Here is a 22,509-nt window from a genome sequence, read left to right as displayed (position 1 = left end):
ACATTCTCTTTCTTCCAGAGATGGGAGCCACACTAAGGTAATATTTATCCCTTCCAGGCTTCCAGTGCTTATCTTTGTAGTACTCATATCTAGCTGTACTATTTTAGGGTGCACCATCGAGGTGTATCACAAGGAGATCCATTACCACTTTTGCACTATCCTTCAGAAATGTCAACTAACTTTACCAATCCATTTACTATTTTGGGTTACTCTATCCCCAGCCGTATCCTGATAACTTGTCCTTCTCTTAAACTATGTCTGTTAGCTCCCATAAGACATAACTAAGATCGGTGTGACCGATTGTACATACATCTGTCACTGTTGAAGGTAACTCAAAATGCTTATCTCTCCCTCCATGAATGGTAAATAATGATAATCTTTATTAACTGGGTAACTCGTACCCTTCTTCATCTTGCTTCTTTTACTTCTTGAAACTTGTATTTATCTTCTGAATCTCTCATTGTCTTTCACCATAAAGGTGGATAAATATTCTTGCCTTAAGGTTCCTTATCAAGAGGCTTACACGTTTTAGTATACACATGATCTGCTGAATACCTCATATTTATCCATCATAAGCATGATGCAAAAATTGAGTTCCTCTGACTCAACTCTTCCATAGCTACATCTCTTACCAACCGTCTTTCTGGATGTGGGCATCGTTGTATTACGAATAAGATAGAGTTTAAGAAATTGAGTTCTTACAACTGAGCTCTACCACACGATCTAGAGTAAGAAGAATGTGTGTCAGTCCTAAATGCCCTGTAGCCTCCTGCTTATACGTGTGGTGCACGACACACCCATAAATAAGACTCTACTAGACACGGCTTGTAGACTCCCTATGACAGAAATGCTCTAATACCACTTTTGTCAGGACCCAAACCGATGGGCTGCGATGGGCACCCGGTACCTTACTCAATCGAGTACCAACATAACGTATCTTTCTTATTACATCATCATATACACGTGACATACGGGCCTAATAGGCCAACGTGATCATTTATAAACTCAAAATATAGGCCGACAAGGCCATACAATCTTTCACATACACAACATATGTCTACAACCCTCTAAGAGTACATAAATATTATAAAGGTCGGGACAGGCCCCCGCCCTACTAATCAGTACATGTCCTAATCATACCGACCACATAAGCAACTCCGGAGCAAATGGAGCGCACCAACACCTTCTGCTGAGCTGATAGCCTACTTGGAGGACTCTCGACCTGTCTAACAGGACCTGCGAGCATGAAACGCAGCGTCCCCATGCAAAAGGGACGTCAGTATGAATATTATACCGAGTATGTAAGGCACATAAATAAGTACATAACAGACCTGGAAGAAATATAGAGTAAGTGATTCAACCTGTAAGTCTGGATAACTCTGTAAATCATGAAATGATCATAGTGTCATGCATATGCGTATGAATGTCATGTCATGCATAGGTACATATTTCATAACATCATCAGGACTCTGAGGGCATCCCATCATATCATCTCGGCCACTGTGGGCAAAATCATCAACGTATACCAGCTGATCAGGTGGTGGTGCATATATAACGCCGTAACCTTTTCCCATATCCCATATATATATATATATATATTTTTCCATATCCCATATACATATATATACATATATATATGCGTATATAATGCCATCTGGTCATGGGTCAATGTACATGTATAAATGCATGAAATGCATAAGAAATACGTTAATAAAATTTTCTCGGAATGCCATAAAAATCAATATACCTTTCGGCTAAACTTTATCAAATACATATTTTCTGGGACCCATGAACAGAAGATATAATAATAATTCACACAGAAAATCAAAAATATAGACACCCATAGTATTTCTATGAATAGAGTCATTTATGAAAGTTGTGTATTTTGCTTGTTTCATTTTTATTATTTGGATCATTCCAAAAAGAAATAAGGGATAGCCTTAACATACCTGGAGTAGGGAGAAATCCATATGATATTCCTGAAAAAGGTTGTATCGTACTCCCTTAGAATCGTAAAATCTCACGTTGCTAATGTGCTAATAATTCTCGTTGGAATTATTTGGTGTAGGAATTGGTTGAAGAATCAAAATCACGTTGCTAATGTTTTGTAGGAATTTTCACGAAATTGGTAACAATTTGTAACAAAGTCACTTTGCTAATCTCCAAACCTCACGTCTGATGTGTGTTTGAGAATGAAAAATATTGCTTTTTATTTAAGATCCTAGAATTTAGGTGTCTTAAAATTGATAAGTTAGGTTGCCACCTAATGTAATGACTTAAAGAGTCATACATATGATTTAAGGGGTGCTGCCATGTGAATCCCCCCTTACTTATCCAATTATCCACCCCTTTTTCTTAATTAATTCATTAATTCCTCTACTAGTCCAATAATTAACCAATTACTCACATAATTAAGAATTATCTCAAATTACATAAAATACTACTCACTTTTAATATACTTTATAAACCTTACTATCATAGCCATACGGTACCTTGTATGGCACTAGTCCATAAATACCGGGTATTTTAGCTCGGACCGTATTTTATCCCAAAATATCAAACTTCAACGAAATTCATTTCCTTTGATTCTCTTACCCTCTTACCTTTACGAATTTATTTATCACTTATTTGAAATAGCGTAATACTTATAATCTCGAAACAATCTCATTCCCCAGCTTACGTCGATTAACTTACGACGAAACTTTAACGTATGAAAATGCGGGATGTAACATCTCATTTCCGAGCTTATATTAACTTACTTATGGCGTACTTCCATGTACAAAAATATGGGGTGTAACACGAACTATCGGACCGATTGGCCAAATGGGCCGTCGAACTTAGTGGGTACGATATCGAATATCATCCCCGGACGACCATCAAGTCTCAAATTTTAGCGGACTTCGTGGCCGACTTCACGCCAACCCTCGTACCTGAAGTCAAAAAGGAACTCTTGTTAAAATCAGGTACATCATCAGGGGTATGGACCCTTTTCACAGACGGTGCTTCGAATGTGAAGGGGTCCGGGCTAGGCATCGTTTTGAAGCCGCCCATGGGTAGCACTATTAGGTGATCTATCAATACTTTTAGGTTGACTAACAATGAGGTCGAGTACGAGGCCATGATTTCAGGTCTCGAGCTAGCTAAAAGCTTGGGAGCAGAAGTCATTGAAGCCAAGTGTGACTCTTTACTGGTGGTGAACCAAGTAAACAAAATCTTCGAAGTTCGAGAAGATAGAATGCAAAGATATTTGGTCAAGCCGCAGGTAACCTTGCACCGTTTCAAGGAATGGACTTTACAACATGTTCCTCGAGAACAAAATAGTGAGGCCTATGCACTTGTAAATTTAGGGTCATCGGTCGAGGAAGATGAGATCAGCTCGGGGACTGTTGTTCAACTCTCGAGATCCGTGATCGAGGAAGTTCATGCCGAGATAAACTCTACAAGTTTAACCTAGGATTGGAGGAATAAATATATTGTATACTTGAAGAACGGAATGCTTCCATCGGACCCTAGAGAGTCGAGGGCTCTACGAACCAGAGCTGCTCGATTCACATTGGTTGAAGATGGAACATTATACAAAAGGATACTCGATCGACCGTTGGTAGTATGCTTAGGACCAGGAGACACCGATTATGTTTTACGAGAGGTCCATGAAGGCATTTGTGGGAACCACTCAGTCGCCGAATCACTGATTCACAAAATCATTAGAGCAGGATACTACTGGGATAGCATGGAAAAAGACACTAAGGAGTTTGTTCGAGAATGTGATAAATGTCAAAGGTTTGCACCAATGATTCATCATCCCGGAGAACAACTTCATTCAGTCCTATCCTTGTGGCCATTCATGAAATGGGGGATGGATATTGTCGGCCCTCTGCCATCGGCCCCAAGTAAAGCCAAGTTCATTTTATTTATGACTAACTATTTCTCTAAATTGGTTGAAACACAGGCCTTCGAGAAAGTGAGAGAGAAGGAGGTTATAGACTTCATCTGGGATCACATCGTATGTCGATTTGGGATACCTGCTGAAATAGTGTGTGACAACGAAAAATAATTTATCGGCAGCAAAGTGACGAAATTCCTCGAAGACCACAAAATAAAAAGGATATTATCAATGCCGTACCACCCTATTGGGAACGGATAGGCCGAATCGACGAACAAGTCTATCATTCAAAACCTAAAGAAAAGGTTGAACGATGCTAAGGGGAAATGGAGAGAAATTCTACCCGAAGTCCTTTGGGCATATCGAACAACATCAAAGTCCAGTACAGGGCAACCCCGTTCTTCTTATATATGGCTCCGAAGCCTTGATTCCAGTCGAAGTCAGAGAACCCAGTACCAGGTTTCGACATATAACAGAAGAGTCAAATCATGAGGCTATGAATACTAGCCTCGAACTATTAGATGAAAAACGAGAAGCCGCACTCGTTCGAATGGCTGCACAAAAGCAACGAATCGAAAGATACTACAATAGGAGAACTAATCTTCACCACTTTAGAGACGGGGACTTAGTCTTGAGGAAAGTTACCATCAACACTCGAGATCCTAATGAAGGGAATGTTGACCCAAATTGGGAGGGACCTTACCAAGTCCTCAACATCATCGGAAAGGGATCTTATAAGCTCGGCACAATGGACGACGAACAACTACCAAATAATTGGAACATATCGCTTCTCAAACGGTATTATTGCTAAGGTACAACTTTATTCCCTTTTTTCATTTATATATTTGGCACTAAATCAGTGCAGGTGTTCGATCGATGACATCGAGACCCCAGGTTTTAAAGCACACGTAGCACTCTTTTTTCCTTAGACCGGTTTTTGTCCCAAGTGGGTTTTTCCAGCGAGGTTTTTAATGAGGCAACAATTATGTGCTACCTGAAGACAATTCAACAGTATCCAAGGCTTCTTTACAATCAACCTCGAATACTGGGGGGCATCACCCACCCTCGGATGTTACACTTTCGAGGAAACAACTTCGTGTCAAAGGGTCTTGATAGAGAAACTTTGTAACGGGCCAAACGGTCGAATAAACCGTGTCCGTATAGATTAGTCGAGCCCCGATGGCAAAACATGTACGCATGTATAAATTATACAAAGAAGCATTCTTTTTATATTAAACATCTTGTGTCTCAAATAAAATTTTCTACTATACAAGCTCCATACTTACGATTTTGTGAGAAATGGCTCAAGGGACAAGTGCAAATATACCTCGTACACTCGGGGACTGCCGTCGACGATCGACAAATTCGAGTAATCTAAACTCTAATTCATAAGACCTCAAAGAGGCACCCTCCCATCTATAGGCCAAGGCCATCATTCTCAGGGACTAACACACCAAACAAGTTCGTAGTGTTATTGGGAAATAAGCCCAAGAGGCATACCCAAAGGTTACATCCAAGTTAAGGCGGCTCGGAGACGTCCGAATCCTGCAATAAAAATAGGTCTTCGAATTCTTTAAAACACCGGTTAAAAAAGGCTACCCTCGGTAAGTAATCAAAAGGGTTTCGATAAAATCACCCCTCGAAAAACCTTAAGAGGTATCAAATTATCTTAACACAAACGTGTTAAGGCACAAAAAGCAAAGGGGTTTCAATCGACATCGGACCCTCAAAAAACCCAATGGGTGAAGAATACGTGTTAAGGAAAAAAGAAATTTTTTACTAAATCTTCTAAGCCAAAAAAGGGAAAAAATATCCATCTTTTAGAGGACATATTAGCCCAATCTAAAGACCCTAAGGGCCAATATACTTAGAGTTTGAGATTTTATTCTCACTTAATTCAGACCTAAGGGTTCCACTATTCCGAGCTCAAATAAAATTGACTTGAATATAGCTCGAGGATTCATCATTATTTGATATAAAACCTTAAGGGGTCTGTTACTGTGAGTTCGAAACTTACTCGAACTTGGCTATAAAAACAGTACAATTACAGCTCCGATCAAGCCATCCAAAATCAAAACCCCGAACAAATTGTTTAGCTCAGGGACTCGCCCTCGCTTAACTAAAAAACTTAAGCGTTTGTTCTACTCTGAGTTCGAGTTATCGCTCACTCGATTATAGAGGCTACAACAACCCGGTTGCAACAAAGTCTTCACAAGGCAAAGACAAAATAGAATTTATCATAAATTAGAAATCGGAGACGAAACGGCGCCTAGCATGTACCTCCTTAAGAGTCTCTCTTCGAGACTGACGCCTAGCATGCTCAGCAACATGGGACAATCTAACCGCAACAATATTAGAAATTTCCTTTGCCCGAGTGTTAGCGGCTTCAGCGTCGGCTCGGTAAGGCCACGAGCGCCTCTGCCTCGGATGTGGCCCTTGCAAGTTCATCGGCCAACCGAGTTTCAAGCTCTTCAACCTTCTGGGCTCGGGCCAAGCTCTCAACCTTCACACTTTGGAGTTGACGCTCAACCGAAGACAGTTGGGCCTGAACTGCATCTTTCTCCGAGGCGAGACGGTCCATGTTCTGCTTCCACCCCAAAGTATCTGCCTCTTTCATCTTGGCCTTCTCACGAAGCTGCTCAACCAATTCGACCTTCTGCTGAACCTGTAGGATCAAAGTGTTAGTCACCAATATCGAGTTAATACATAACATACTCTCAAAAATTTACATTAATCATTCAATGAGATCGGTCTGATCTTGATGAGCTCTTGTCAACTCGGCTCGAATACTCATGATCTCCTCTTCTTTGTGCACATAGAGGAGTTTGAAGGAATTTCTCTCCTCCGTAAGCGTTTTGAGATCGTCCTCGCATCGGGCCAGCTCAGCTCGGTATTTGGAGGACGCTTCTCGAAGGAGCGCCGTAGCCTGTACAGAAAGGAAGGAGATCAAACTTAGAGAAATAAGAACAAACGCAAGCATGGTAACATGGGCTAAAACTCACTTGGTTCAGAAGCCGTTGAGCCTCATAAAAATGAGGGATGTGTCCAGGTCGGGAACATCATCGACCCCCGCGAAGCAGCCGCGAAATATATCATCCCCTTTGGGGGCCGACCCCATATCAGGGGTCCCCATGGACCGGGCATCCCGAAAGTGCCCCTCAGAGAACATGGGGCCGGGCGGCGAATCATCAATGTTAATTTCCCCAAGTGAGTTACTTGGGGCATTCCCTTCTCTTTGAAGGGCCTCAGAACTAGACCCTTCGGGCACACCCGCCGGTTGCTCATCACGGCAGGAGGCATCATCAATAGCCGATGACTCGGGGACTTTGTTCGGACCTTCCCCCGAGATCACCTCGATCTGCGGCTGAACCTCCTCGACCGTCACCGGCTCAGCAGTTCTTGAAGCTTCAACGCCTTCCCTCTTCCGAGCCACCAGCAGGCAGTCGGCATCTTCTCTCTTCTTGTCTTCATCTCGTAGCATTTGGACTACATCGGCAGACAGAACAAAGGGATCAGTCTTCGACTTTCGAGCCCTGCATTTCTTGGGCTTTGGGGTATCTAGAGATGAGGCCCTTCTCCTTTTCTTGTCTTTGGTCGGCTTGGGGGGCTCCTCTTCCCCAAGGGGAGGCGTCCTCATGACGATATTATCTCCAAGACCTGTATAAGAAGAATTAAAGTTAAAAAGAAGTATTTCACAGGAAATCATCAAACACGGACAGGGGAACTTACCATGATTTTTGGCCTCCCATCGACCCTTGGCCAAATCGCGCCACGAGCGCTCTGCATACGAAGAGGTTGAAACCACTTGTCGAACCCAACCTGCAAGGTCCGGGACTGCACCAAGAAACCAGGGGGAAGCTGTACCATAAAGAAGAATATAGATGCGAAGAGGTAAAGGAAACATAACAAATAATCAAACATTATCGGTGAAGTTCTAATTATGCTTCATGTTCCATTCTTCGGGGAATGGAATCTTCTCGGCGGGGATTAAGTCGGAGGTCCTGACTCGGACAAACCGACACATCCATCCTCGGTCCTTGTCCTCGTCTATGCTCGAGAATAGCACCTTCGTGGCCCGGCGCTAAAGCCTTATCAGTCTGCCCTGATAAAGACGGGGGCTGTATAGCCTAATAAGATGATCGAGGGTGAAAGACATCCCCTCGATCTTGCTCGAGAAGAATCTGAGCAAAATGATAATACGCCAAAAAGAGGGATAGATCTGGCCTAGGGTTACCCGGTATTGGTGGCAGAAGTCGATTATGACGGGATCGATGGAACCAAGTATGAAAGGGTAAGTATATACACTTAAGAACCCTTTCACATGAGTGGTGATGTCCTCTTCGGGGGTAGGAATCACCACCTCTTTATTCTTCCAGTGGAAGTCCTTTTTCACCTGCTCGAGATCACCTTCGGATATCGAACAGATGTATCTAGACATGGGCTCGCATCGGCCAGGAACCGAAGAAGGTCATTCGACTTTAAAGTCAGAAGTAAGTTCACATGGCCCGAGGATGCACTCTTCGATATGTGGCTCCACCGGTGTTTTGTCACCGGCCGACCGCGATGAGGAGGCCTTTTCTTCTTGAGGAACGGTCTTTGATGTTTTTGCCATTGCTATATGAGGTTTAGGGAAGGAAAAGGCGGAATTTGCGTTTTAATAAGAGATTGGCAAATGGAAACCGACAAAGTTGATGAACTTGAAGAGAATAGAAGAGTTTTTGAAGATTAGAAGAAGTTTGAAAGTAAAGTTTGAAAAAATTATGAAGGTGGTCTATTTATAATAGCCACTTTGACGGTTTGAAAGCACTGTTGGCCGACTATCAACTAGCATTAATTAATGACCTTGGGAACTGCGCAGACGCGACGCTTCAATTGCTTCTGTCGCTTATATCATGATGTTGACGTCATAATTGATCGAGGTATTAAATCGAAGTCTCAAATTCATTTCTTCTCGTTACACTCCAAAAAATGAGGGGACTATCTGTATACGGTCGAAATCGAGCATACCCGATTTCGTTGGCAGGGGAGTTGCCTCGAGGATAACCTTATAATAGATCGGGCTCGAGCTCGAGCTCGAAGATAGAATGTCACACCTGGAGACCGAAGTGACCATTGAGATCGAGGCCACCAGAAATCGAGATCGAGCATGATTGACTTTGAGTAATACGTAATAACGGAATGGAGAGATATCAGTAACCGGTTGAAAGTCAGGGCGAAAATCCCGGAACATATCAAATCAAAGCGGTTATTAACGCCAATCATGGGATCTACTTCCGTTATTAGAGTTTTACCTTATTTAGGATTCCTCTATTATATAAAGAGGGATCCCATTCACTTGTGAAAAGAGATTATTCACTGATAAGGATATACATATATATTGTACGTTGTTTTCTTTGTTCATCACTATTCATCGCTGTTTGTTCTATCCTATATTGTTCTTATTAATTAACCTCGAGACTACTTCGAATCGAGGTCAAGGCATCGTTTGCAGACCGGTTTGATTTATTTTATTGTCCAAGTTATCTATTTAATTCGTTGTTTATCAATTGGTGCTGGTTTAGATCATATATCCTTAAGACCACAATACAAGTTTAATTGTTACTCAATTTTTAGGGTAAACAAGAGTATAATGGAATAAATTACATTGTGCATTCTTTATTTATTTCTTCACTCAGATTTCAAGCATTGCAGTAAGTGTATTGAAATGTCAAAATATTTGAAAGTGTCAGCTAGACCTTTTGAATTAGATTCTATTACCTAAGATAAAAAAAATATCTCTAGATAGATTAAATGTTTTATAAACGAATCATTAACAACTTTACATCTTAAAAAACTAAAAAAATCAAATAAAAATATATATAATATTTTAAAAAATAAAATATAAGGTCCTCAATTAAAATTTGGCTTTAGGCTACCCTTCTTATCGAGCCGCCGCGGTTAATGTCCCATCTCCTATCCAATGGTTTAACTATTGCGTACTTTTAATAATTAGTGATTGTAACATTTATGTACTAGGGAGCTGAGGCCATGCATGCACCAATGGTGATTGGTATAGGGACATAACAAAGAGAAAAAGAAAAGGAAAAGATACTTGTTTGTCACCATGCATTGAGGGAGTCCGGAACCAAAATGTGGTTCTTTTGGACTCAAACGACTAAAATGTGTGGAAAAAAGAGATGGTAACCAAAATATATATAACGCCCTTTTAAAGGGCGCTATGCCTTAACGGCCGTTTGCCCGTTAAGGTATAGCGCCCTTTAAAAGGGCGTTATACGTGAATTTGAAAAGACGGGCAAGTATAACGCCGTTTATTAAAGCGCTATACATATTTTATAGGCCCAAAAATAATTCTTCTAGGCTTAACTGACATAAAAATAATTCAACTGGGTATAGCACCCTTATTTAAGGCGCTATACCTAAAAATATTATACCCCCGGACTGGTTTTTGCCCTATTTAAGGAGATTAAGAATTTTTTAAAAATCCATTCATAAATATTCTCAAGTCTTCTGAATTATTTCTTCGTTAAGTTGTTTTACATTTTGTCATAATGTCTGAAGAGCGAAAAGTAAGTGTTTCATTATATTGGGAGGTGAGGGGATGTGAGGTTGTGGTGGCGAATAACTCAGTAACCTATGGTTTATCTCCACAGTATTATGTTAAGTTACCACTTATAATGGAGTACGTTAAATTGGTATCGTTGTTATGTAAAAAAATCAGTGTGAGCAAATATTCGATGAACCTTAAAGTAATCGGAAGATATCCGTATTCTGTCACTCCGCAAGGGGTTGCTTGTTATGTTGAGTTTAACATCTAGGACGATAAAACTCTGAGAGATTTTTTGAGGACTCTGGATGAATACCGGAAATTTCTTGTGAAAAAAATATTGGAAATATACGTCAAGGTTGAAGACGTTCGCAATAATGAGGTTGCGCAAAGCAGGGATATCCCTCAGTCATCGGGTGGTTATTTTGGAGTGGTTTTAGCTGAACAGGTTCCGTCTAAAAGAGTTTGGCCTGATCTAAACTTATCTCCATGGGCGAATGAGGAGCGAGGAAATAATTTCTCTCCTAATTTACATAATCCACAAGACGAGTGGTAAACTCATTTTTTCTTTGTGTTACGATGTTTATTTTTGCTGTATTGAATTTGTATTAACACTCATATATTCCACAGGGGGTACCAGCCAGATATGAATTTTACAAGTTATGAACCAACGCCCAGTTGGAATATACCTAGTTCTGGTGTGTTGGATCATGGTGGTCCATCGGGGAGTCATCACCAACAGGATAATGTCCATCATGGGATGTCAACATATTACGATTTGTAAGTGAAGTGATATAGCTATATGTAAAGTATTTATCAATTTGAGTAACTCATTATAGCTATTTTGTTGGTTGTGCAGTGAAAACGTGCATCCTGAAGGTCCTGTCCTTACTCAATTGCCCGAAGATGACATATTTAATCGGGATCTGGCAGATGCACAGAGTTAAGAAGAGAATAGTGATTATGACAGCAATGCCGATGAGTCTGGAGATGACACACCCTTCCCTGATGAGGGTGATGATAAGGAGGAAGAGAATGCTGGACCTGATTTGATGAGGGAGCATGCTCCATCCCCCGTTAGACCAAGAGTGTACGAGTTCCACGTGCCGTTTCATTCGAGGGAGATTCCCTACCTTGATCATTTTCCAAGTATGCCAGATGTGGATGCCCTCACAAGGGATATTGACAAAATTTGGACAACAATGTGGGATGAATCTAGAGCAACAATGCTGTCAAAGGGCATGCTTTTTCCCGATAAAATGCACCTAACTAGGGCGGTACTAATGTACAGCGTAAAAGATTGTCGTGAGATCACGGTACGCGAGTCATCTCCAGATGTATACAAGGTAGTCTGCCGTAGATGGTTTACGGGTTGTAATTGGATGCTGCGTGTGAGGAGGAAGAAAACAAATATGTGGGTTGTGGGTAAATACAGTGGCAACCACAATTGTAAAATGGACACATTCAGTGGGAATCATTTTAACTTGAATGGTGACTTGATTTCTCTTGTCTTGATTCCACACATTGAAACATCCATAAGGTACAATATCAAAGAGTGTATAACATCCGTCCACCAGGAATATGGGTGCACCATTACCAAAAGAAAGGCATTTCTCGGGCGCAAACGTGCGTTTGAAATTATTTATGGTAACTGGGATAAGTCCTTTGCATCTCTACCTAGGTACTTGGCTGCATTGTAACACTTTAACCCTGAGACTGTTGTTGAATGGAAGCTTGAGCGGAGTCCGGGAATACCGGAACATATATTCAAATATGTGTTCTGGGCATTTAAACCAGCAATTGATGGTTTTCTGCATTGCCGGCCGGTAATATCCATAGACGGCACTCATGTCTATGGAAAGTATGATATTAAGCTGTTGATCGCCGTTGCAGTACATGTTAATGGAAGTATATTTCCTTTAGCTTTTGCTATTTTTGCCAATTAAAGCCAAGAGACGTGGACACTATTTTTGAACCACTTGAAAGAGCACGTTATCAAACAACGTTCAGGTATTTGTCTAATATCTGATCGGCATGGTGGTATTTTAAGTTCTGTACAGAATTTGTGTGCATGGCAGGAACCGTATGCCTACCACCGTTACTGTGTGAGGCACCTGAAGGCCAATTTCCAAAAGGCATATCCCAACAAGGAATTGCATGATTTAATGTGGATGGCTGCAACAGATCACCAAGAGTGTAAATTCAGGAGGCGCATGGAATCTATAAGGCAGGAAGACGAGGGAGCCTATCGTTGGTTGATGCGACATGAGCTTGACAAGTGGACTTTGCATGCGGATGGTGGCAGAAGATGGGGAATTCTGACTACAAATGTGTCAGAGTCTTTCAACGGGTTATTGAAGTCTGCACGTGGATTGCCTGTCACTGCCATGGTGCGGATGTCATTCAAGCATATGGCGGAGAGGTTTGTTGAAAGGGCTAGAGGTGCATCGTCATTGATGGAAAGGGGTGTTGAATTTATGCCAATACCAATGAAAAGATTTGAGATATACAGGCGGCGAGCACATTGGCATTCATATTTATAGTATTGCAACGAGCAAAATATTTTTAAAGTTCGCACCGCTATTCATCAAAACCGGGGGAATAATACACATACCGTAAATGAAGCCAGAAGGTTATGCTCTTGTGGGAAATGGTCCATCTACCACATGCCGTGCTCACATGCCATCAAGTGCTTTCAACATATAGGTTTAGGGCCAACCAACTACGTTGATAAAGAATATAGTGTTGCTGCATACTTAAAGACCTATAGTGGGCAGTTGCAGCCAGTGGGTGCTGAGCATTATTAGCCGCCGGAACCATTTAAAATGGTGTGTAACAAGGACTATGTATGTCAACGACAGGTGCAAAAAAGAACACGTATACGAAACCAAATAGATGTTGGTGATACCGTTTATGCGCGCAAATGTGGCATATGCTCGCAAATAGGACACAACCGTCGTAAATGTCCTTCAGCTGGTTTGGGTGGCGGTGGTAATCCAGCTCCTGGTGGAAGTTCATCTAATGTGCCCAACTATCAAGGATACACGTAGTGTTTTGTTTCCGTAATGTGGTTGTAATAAGTGTATGTACTTGTTTATCTTGCAGAATATATGAAATAAAATTATGTTTCCATTGCTGTTAAATCTTATTAATATTTAACATTAATACTTCAATACAACAATCTAAAAAAAAAATTGTCTTGTCGACCTAAAAAAGCTGATCGCCTGCAAAAGCTATCTTCTGAAAAAGCTGTATTGTACCTGAAAGAATTTTTAGCACACGAAGCATAGCGCGGTGAAATAATACGTTATGTGTATTGTCTTGCCTATAAATAACTAGCACATTTTAGTTATTATCTGCGCTTAACCAAAACAAATAGCAAAACTTTCCATAAATTTTTTATTTTTCTTGCATTAACAAATGTCTGGACGCAATGACCAACCAAGGTGCTATTGTGGCAAACGTGCAATTTTGAAGGCATGTTGGTCCGATGGTAATGTTGGGCACATATACTGGATGTGTCAACAATTATTTGAATGCAATGACGGAAATAATTGTATGTTTGAGGAATAGTATGATGAACTCATTAACCAGGAATATTACAAGTCATGTTTGCAGTATGTTTGGAATATGAACTGTGAATACCAACGCCAGATCTCTGAAATGCAACGAGAAATTGCGGCAGTGCAAGAGAAACTAAAAGAGGCGGAAGAAAAAAAAAGTAAAATGGAAGAGAAATTTAAGTGGTTGGAGCAGAGAATAATAGGCGGTAATGACTAAACAAACACATGTATGTGTTGAGTGTAGTATTTTATCTTTATATTTTCATGTCATGTATTTTCATTAGTTGTACTGAATTTAAATTATGTTAAGTTTATATGTTTGTGTTTGTGTTGTAGTATTAAAATAACGAAGAATCGGAGAAATAAAAACATAATGCGCATATAATGTAAACAATAAAAATTGTTGCTATTATTTACTGAATGTCATATGTACATAAAATACAAAAAAAATCAATGCGTCCCACATCCTGTATGCTTTAATGCAGCCGTTGGCCTGAGGCGCATCCCATCCAGCCCGGCTACGCTATCAGGATCATCCTCATTACGTCGCCTCTTTATCGCAAGATGCGCTGCAACATGATCGTCAGTAGGGCTGGCAAGCTCGGTAGAAGGGGCCGTCGGTCCAGCAGTAACCTACAGAATAATAAGATATTTTAGTATATGAAATATATATTAGTAATGTATGTGTTAAGTCACAAAAATTTAAATTATCTTACCATGATCTCGTCGGGCTCCTGAATATAATCATCCATCGCAGCCAGGTCAGTATCGCACAAAGTGACCTCCGTGACAGACGACGATGAAGCCTTAATTAAAAATAAATAAAGATATTTATGCCTAATCAATGAGATAAAAATAAATTTAAATTTAATAGTAATACAAACATACCTGCGCTTGTGAAAGATCCCCAGCATCCCGCGATAATGAGCCATAACTCTGCCGGCGCCCACTATCCACATCTCGTGTCGGCCGATCATCAGCAATGGTCGATGGACCTAGAAGATCAGGAAAATACTGATCCCAATCCTATCATATAATGGCCATGCCTGCGATCAACAATGGAGCGGACGAGGTCACCTGCGAAGTCCCTGGAGTGAGCTGAAGCTGAAGGCTGAATGACGGCATGCTGCTGTGAGAGTGGTCTGGCTCATGGAGGTCACTCGGCTAATCAACTCCAACATCCTTAACAGGTGCCTCAACGCCCCCTTGCTGGGGACCACCTCCTCGCCGACCCCTACGACCTCATGGGACACCCCTACCTCGTGGGGCATGCCTGTCACGTCGACCACGTTCTGGCCCCACTGGTGGCCTACGATGGTACTGCTCTGGAGCCACATACTCAGCCTCGTATCCTAATCGCTCATCATCTTGGGCTCGCCTCAATGTCCGGGAAGCCAGATCGGTAACCTGCCAGCCATACTCGTGCAAAGCGGCTGCTCCCTCGCCGGTATGTTGCTGTATCTGCAGTCCTAACTGGTGGAACAGATATAGGCCAATAGCCTGCACAACATGTAAAATATAAATTACGGAACGCTAGGTTAACGCTATAAGTAAGTATATCAAATAACATACCAGTGCCTCGTACCTCCCGGCGTATGGAATGTACCGACCGCAAGCACGATAAATGGGATTCCCGACGAAAAGTCAGGTAACGTTGCGGTACCATCCCATATAATCATGCTCAGTCTCCGTCCGGTCAGGTGGAGGGGGGCGGAATCAGGTCATGTCGCTGGTCTCAAGTATCGATCTGCGCCTCTAGCCATGCCATATATGTCTGGTCCACCCTGGAATGATCATCCCGCTGGTAATGTGTGATATGCCAGGCGGGCGGTGGCGGTACAAGCTGCGGGCAGCCAAACTAGCGAAGTACTCGCTTGGTGGCATGATGCTCCACAATATCAAGGCACATCAACGGGACGGAAGAGCTCCACATAATTCGGCCGACCGAGCAATAATCGGGCAAACCAGCTATTAGCTCGTCGCTGTATGGCCTCCAAATGAACTATTAAGTAACAACAGAAAACGTGAGTATACGCAACACATATGAAGCCAGGCCAAGTAAACTTAGGTATATATTTACATGTGCGCCCTCCAGCAAATCCAACAAATCCCTGCATAAGGGGAGATTATGTCGAGCCTCGTACTCTCGTCCATATCCTCGCCTATCAACCCGCCTCCTAGCTAGAGGGAGAAATGGAGGTGGTGCACCCGAAGCTAAGGGTGGTAGAGGTGGCTGCAACTGCAGGAACCGCTCCTAGGCCCAAACCTAATATACAAAGTGGACGTAAAATTTAAGGTATATTTTTACTGGGTATGTTATAATGAATAGAGTGTTTGACTTTGTTTTCACCTATAGCAGCGGCAAAAATCCAGCAACGTCATGCTGGGTGCCTATGCTCGCTCGGCACATCTGCCTGTACAAGTAACCGAGAACAGCAACACCCCAACTGTACTGATGTAAATCATCTAGCCGCTCAAGATGATGAAGAAATCTCAAGCTGACTAGGTTCTCCGAAGTGTTCGGGAACAAAACCCCTCCAAACATAAGGAGGAGCAGCAACCTCGTGTACCGGTGAATATGAAGCTCCGGTGTATCATTTGTGATGTCAGTGTGCAATGCCTCCAAATGCTGCCGGACGGGCGTCAACTGCAGACGACTGGCCCCAACCAGTGCAGTCTCATCCGGTGGCTGGAAATCGGTGAGCCCCTGCAGCATCTCCATGTAGTGCAAACCCGTAAACTCTCTGATGGCATTCGGCAAAGCAACATGGTGTCCATCAACGGGTAGCCCATACAGGACCTCCACGTCCTGAAGCGTGATAGTGGCCTCGCCAATGGGCAAATGGAATGTGTACGTCTCTGGTCGCCACCGCTCTATCAGGGCCGTGATCAACGACCAATCCAACTGCAGCCGACCGAGCTCCACAATCCTATAAAAGCCCGTATCCTGGAGGCGTCTGACTATACGGGGATGGAGAGGGTGGTCCCTGAGAAAGCCCCACATATCGTCTACTTTCCTGGCACGGAACGTCTGGGCTAGTAACTGCCCCTCCCATATGTGTGATGACCTATGATCGCCCTGTAACAACAGTAGCTCCAGACTGGCAGGTCCGGGATGCAAAGGTGGAACCTCCATGTCGTCTATTGTAAATTAAACAATATTAATTATATTATTTTACTTTAATATGTTAGTTTTATTATTTTACATGTTAGGTTTATTATTTTATATGTTTGTTTATGACTCACTTATTTTTGACTATAATAAAATTAAATAATTATTTTTTATAATTATATAAGATTTAATTATTAAATATTCATATATGGGTTTCAGGCTCGATATTTGAGGCCCAGTAGCACCAAGGTATCCTGGAAATATTGTGCTCATGATGAGAATTTTTTTTCGATTTATCACTCAATAGGTCTATTATTGTAAATGTTAGTTTATTATTTATATGTTAGTTTAATATTGTATATATTAGTTTTATTAATTTATATGTTGGTTTTATTATTTTACATGATAGTTTTATTATTTTATATGTTTGTTTGTAAATTAAATAATTATTTTTCATAACTATACAAGTTTTAATTATTAAATATTCACATATGGGTTCCAGACTCGATATTTGAGGCCCAGTAGCACTAAGATATCCTGAATTCTTGTGTTCATGATGAGAAAAATATCTCGATTTATCACTCAACATGTATGTTATTTTAAATGTTAGTTTATTATTTATATGTTAGTTTAATATTGTATATATTAGTTTTATTAATTTATATGTTAGTTTAATTATTTTACATGTTAGTTTATTATTTTATATGTTTGTTTGTAAATTAAATAATTAATTTTCATAATTATACAAGATTTACTTATTAAATATTCACATATGGGTTCCGGGCTCGATATTTGAGGCCCAGTAGCACCAAGGTATCCTGGAAATCTTGTTGTTTTCTCATACTTAGTCCATGAAATATTATTGTTTTATCATGTTATTTTCTTACGATTGTTGACTAGAATTGTACAGAGTTTGTGTTTGAACTATCAGCCTTTTTGACGCATTTTTGGGTATAATAGATACTTAAATGATTAATTTCAATAACTACAAGGATACTACGCTAAAGGGCACTATATTTTACTACGCTAAAAGGGCACTACATTACAAATACAAGTACTACATTAGGCCACAAGATATCACTAGAGGGAACTAAAGTAATAATTTATCTATTGTATTAGTCTTTAAGCAAATAAATAATCTAAACCGGATAAAAATAATAAATAAATTTAATCACAAAACATTCATGAAAATACATATACCACAGTAAAAAGTAACTAATTAATATTTTTTTAACAATTAATAATAACTTCTCTATTTTTACTAATTTTTTTAGCACACTAATATCATAGTCCGGATAAAAATAACAAATTAGTTGAATCGCAAAACAATCACAAAACAACATAGAACACATTAAAAATAACTAATATGGATTTTTTATACGAGTTTTAACAAAAACTAAGTTGGAATACTTCGATTTAAGATTTTTGGAAAGTTGAAGATTTGGTGGTTTGGAGCCGAAACGAGCAACTCACAACGAGATAACGCCTTAGCTAGGATGTGGGACCGAGAATCTTTACTTTTGTGGGACGGGTAGGCTCCACTCAAGCTTTTTTGGTCGTTAATGAGGGGACCGCTGGTTTTTTAAGTGTTAAGGTATAGCGCCCTTTAAAAGGGGACGATTTTTTATGTAGGTATAACGCCGTTTATTAAGGCGCTATACTATAGCGCCTTAATAAATGACGCTATACTTGCCCGTCTTTTCAAATTCACGTATAACGCCCTTTTAAAGGACACTATACCTTAACGGGCGAACGACCGTTAAGGTATAGCGCCCTTTAAAAGGGCGTATACATATTTTGGTTACCATCTCTTTTTTCTACACATTTTGATCGTTTGAGTCCAAAAAAACCATCGAGATTCTGCATCGGGATTCTGCATTAAGGAAACCTTTTATAGATTTCACATATTTTAATCAGAAAAAGAAGTGTACTAAGCTGTATGTACAGTGATACGCCGGCAGCTAATCACATCTTCTACTTCTGCCCTAACTGGTAACCAGCTGTAAGCATATTATTGGTTTGACTGAAAAATATTTAATTTGAAGTAGGTTGGACGGTTTCCTTTTACCTTTTGGTAATTAGGTTCTATCATTTTTTTATCGCACATCTTCCTTTTTTCGCTGGGATTTTTTTAATAATGCGACAATATAAGAATGTAGTGATAAAGTGGAGTATGAAAGATATTATTGACAGTGACCAAATGATAATGCAACAACCTAAGAACATATGCCTGCCGCGGTAAATGACATGCTAAAGATTAACTTTGATTTCGCTCGTGTAGGATTCAATTTTAAGTCTTCGTGAGTATTGACATGAGTCTAGGGGCGGTAAAATGATTAAAAAAATTTAGTTATTCACTTATATTATCCACTAAAAAATAGGTTGGATAATAATTTTTTTAAAAACGGATAAAATATAGATAAGAATCATATTATCCATTTAAAAAATGGATAACCGATGGATAATTAATGTGTTTAAATTTTATATTTGTAAAGCATTAAATTGGAGGTTTCTCAAGTTTGAGAGATTAAGAATTTTCTCAAAAGTGATCATATTTTGAAGTTATGGATAATATGGTTACCCATATTATCCTCCGGTTAATGTATTTTTTATCCATATTAAATATGGGTCGCATCGAATAGTTTATCCGTTTTTTCATTACCCGTTTTCTAATTGTCCCATATCTGACCCGACCCGCCCGTTTGATGCCCCTAGACATGACATGAAACCAATTTCAAATCGTTTTGCAATATAACTTTGGGTGAGTAAATTATGTATACAGAAAAGAAATAAAATGGACCAGTGAAGATTCTGTTTGTTTCCTTCAGATTAGGTGCTCTAGATTTCCCTTTGATATTCCCTAGAAATATTAGGCTTATCTTGAATACGATATTATAACGTGGATAATTAGAATAGTAGTAGCTTGTACGTAGACGCCATCAAACAAAATAAAAAGATAAACTCAAGCACCTGATGGCCATCAAATTAATTAACCCATAGACTTCGTCATATTAATTTCACCAAAATTTCATCAAATCAACTTGCTCAATGTGTCAGTCTTTGTTATCTGAGCTTTTAAGCTATGGTTTACCAATTACAGAAATACTTGCAGATACACTGGAAGGAACGGAAATAAAGATGTAAGTGAATTTTGACTATCGAATAAATAAAGCAACAAATTAAATACTTGCTATATTTCAAAGCATTCCATCCATCTTTAGTGCTTCTGCGCGCTAGCCTATCCGTCTAAAGATTTTTTTTCCTTTTTCTATTTGGTAATTACGTATTCCTCTAAAGTCAATTAGCAACCCTCTACTACTTTCTTTATTGGGAGAAAAGGGAAGGAATTGATCAATTAATGGAGTCGTTGAGGGCGAGCCGTGAAGAAATGAATTATTTTGATTTCTCGTTTATTTGAGTAATTAGGAAAGAGAAATATTGGGCTTATTTTTACTATGTATGATAACATCATAAAATCGAGGAAATTTGAGAAATGAAATTGAGTGAGATTCCCAAATTGAGAAGAAGAAGAGAGATATTATTTCATTCTATGTAATCAGAAAAATGAACTATATGGAACCTTCTGTACAAAATATCATATATATATTTACAATATAAAGTCATGTGAAAAGACTATAAAGGACACACTAAACCCAGCTATAACAAATCAAGTCTCTAAAGGATTGATTTGGGCCGGATCTGTAGATTGGGCTTGGATTGATTTGGGCCGGATCTGTAGATTGGGCTTGGACTGTTGTATTTCTATCAGCCCCCTCAAGCTGGAGGCCGACTGGATACCAAGCTTGGACAACAAATGATGGTGAGGAGCTCCAGATAATGCTTTAGTCAGATAATCAGCAAGCTGATCAACAAAAAAAACATGATGGAGAAAAATAGTCCCAGACTGAAGCATGTCACACACATAGTGACAGTCGACTTCAATGTGTTTAGTACGCTCGTGAAAGACCGGATTTTTAGCTATGTGAATAGCACATTGACTATCACAAAATACAGGGACATGCTTAGTAACTGGACACCCCAGATCATGAAGAATTATGATCAATCAAGACACCTCAGCAACCACTTTGCGCAGAGCGCGATACTCTGCTTCCGCAGAAGAGAAAGAGACTGTTGGTTGCTTCTTGGATTTCCAAGAGATAGGAGAACCCCCAAGTGTGATGTAAAACCCACTAACTGACCTTTTGGAAATTGGACAAGCAGCCCAGTCAGAATCAGCATATGCAACCAAAGAAAAATCTGGAGAGTTGTTTAATAAGATGTCTTGCCCAGGATCATTCAGTAAGTACCGCAAAACATGAATAGCACTGAGCATGTGAGGGACCCTAGGATCCTTGAGAAATTGGCTCAAGTGTTGAGTTGAATAAGCAATATCCGGTCTAGTGTGTTGTAAAAAATTCAACTTGCCAATAAGCCGTCTATATACAGAAGGATCTGGAAGACAATCACCTTCGTTAAGAGAGAGCTTGACTGAGAAGTCTAAAGGGGTGAGAACAGGAGTCAAGGAACCACAGTTAAACTCATGAAGTAGATCCTGTGTATACTTCAACTGGTTGATAAGGTAACCATGGGGTGTCTGATAAACTTCAAGGCCCAAGAAATAGTGTACTGGTCCAAGATCTTTAATTTTGAACTGAGAGTCCAAAACGGATCTAAGGGCTAACATTTCAACTGTATCAGTCCCGGCTAGCAAAATATCATCGACATAAATAGCTACAACAACAACAGAATCTCCAGAACACTTAGTAAACAAGGAATAATCAGTTTTGCTAGAGACATACCCTTTAGACAATAAGGATTCACACAACTTAGCAAACCACTGCCTAGAGGCTTGCTTCAAGCCATAAAGGGATTTTCTAAGTTTGCAGACTAATTATTCTTCATGCAAGAAAGAATTATTGACATCTAATTAAAAAACAGTCCAACCCTTTTTGGCAGCAATGGAGAGAAGGCATTTAATGGTGGTGATTTTAATAACTGGAGAAAATATCTCAGTATAGTCCACACCCTCTTTCTGGGAATCCCCCCTTATCACTAACCTAGCTTTATACCTCTCAATGGGGCCATCTGATTTCTGTTTAACTTTATACACCCATTTACAAGGTATAACCTTCTTACCTAGAGGAAGAGGGACTATGTCCCAAGTCCTATTTGCATGAAAAGCTTGAAACTCCTTCAACATAATCTCTTGTCAAGCAGGATTAGAGATAGCTTGATGATAAAATTGAGGCTCTTGTATAGAAATCCCAGCATAAGTGACCTTAGAAGAAGGAGCAACATGAGAGCAAACATAATCTTGAAGATAAGAAGGTGGGTTGAAGGTTTTGAGAGACTTCCTAAGAGAAGGATCAGGAGGTGATGCTAGTAAGGGTGTAGATGAATAAGAAAC

The 22,509-nt window shown here is 40.1% G+C and overlaps 1 protein-coding gene across 1 annotated transcript; it reads right to left on the bottom strand.

Moving 5' to 3' along the window:
* Window positions 1-21,165: 21,165 nt before the first annotated feature.
* On the bottom strand, window positions 21,166-22,302 carry LOC138908173 (uncharacterized mitochondrial protein AtMg00810-like). Its single transcript, XM_070198820.1, has 2 exons — window positions 22,047-22,302; window positions 21,166-21,902 (listed from the first exon to the last, which is right to left on the bottom strand). The coding sequence occupies exons 1-2, from the start codon at window positions 22,300-22,302 to the stop codon at window positions 21,166-21,168; spliced, it is 993 nt and encodes a 330-aa protein (XP_070054921.1).
* Between the last annotated feature and the right edge of the window lie 207 nt (window positions 22,303-22,509).

The sequence above is a fragment of the Nicotiana tomentosiformis genome, chromosome 3 (genome assembly GCF_000390325.3).
Source record: "Nicotiana tomentosiformis chromosome 3, ASM39032v3, whole genome shotgun sequence".
NCBI classification, from domain to species: domain Eukaryota; kingdom Viridiplantae; phylum Streptophyta; class Magnoliopsida; order Solanales; family Solanaceae; genus Nicotiana; species Nicotiana tomentosiformis.
This window is presented reverse-complemented; position numbering and strand designations above follow the sequence as displayed.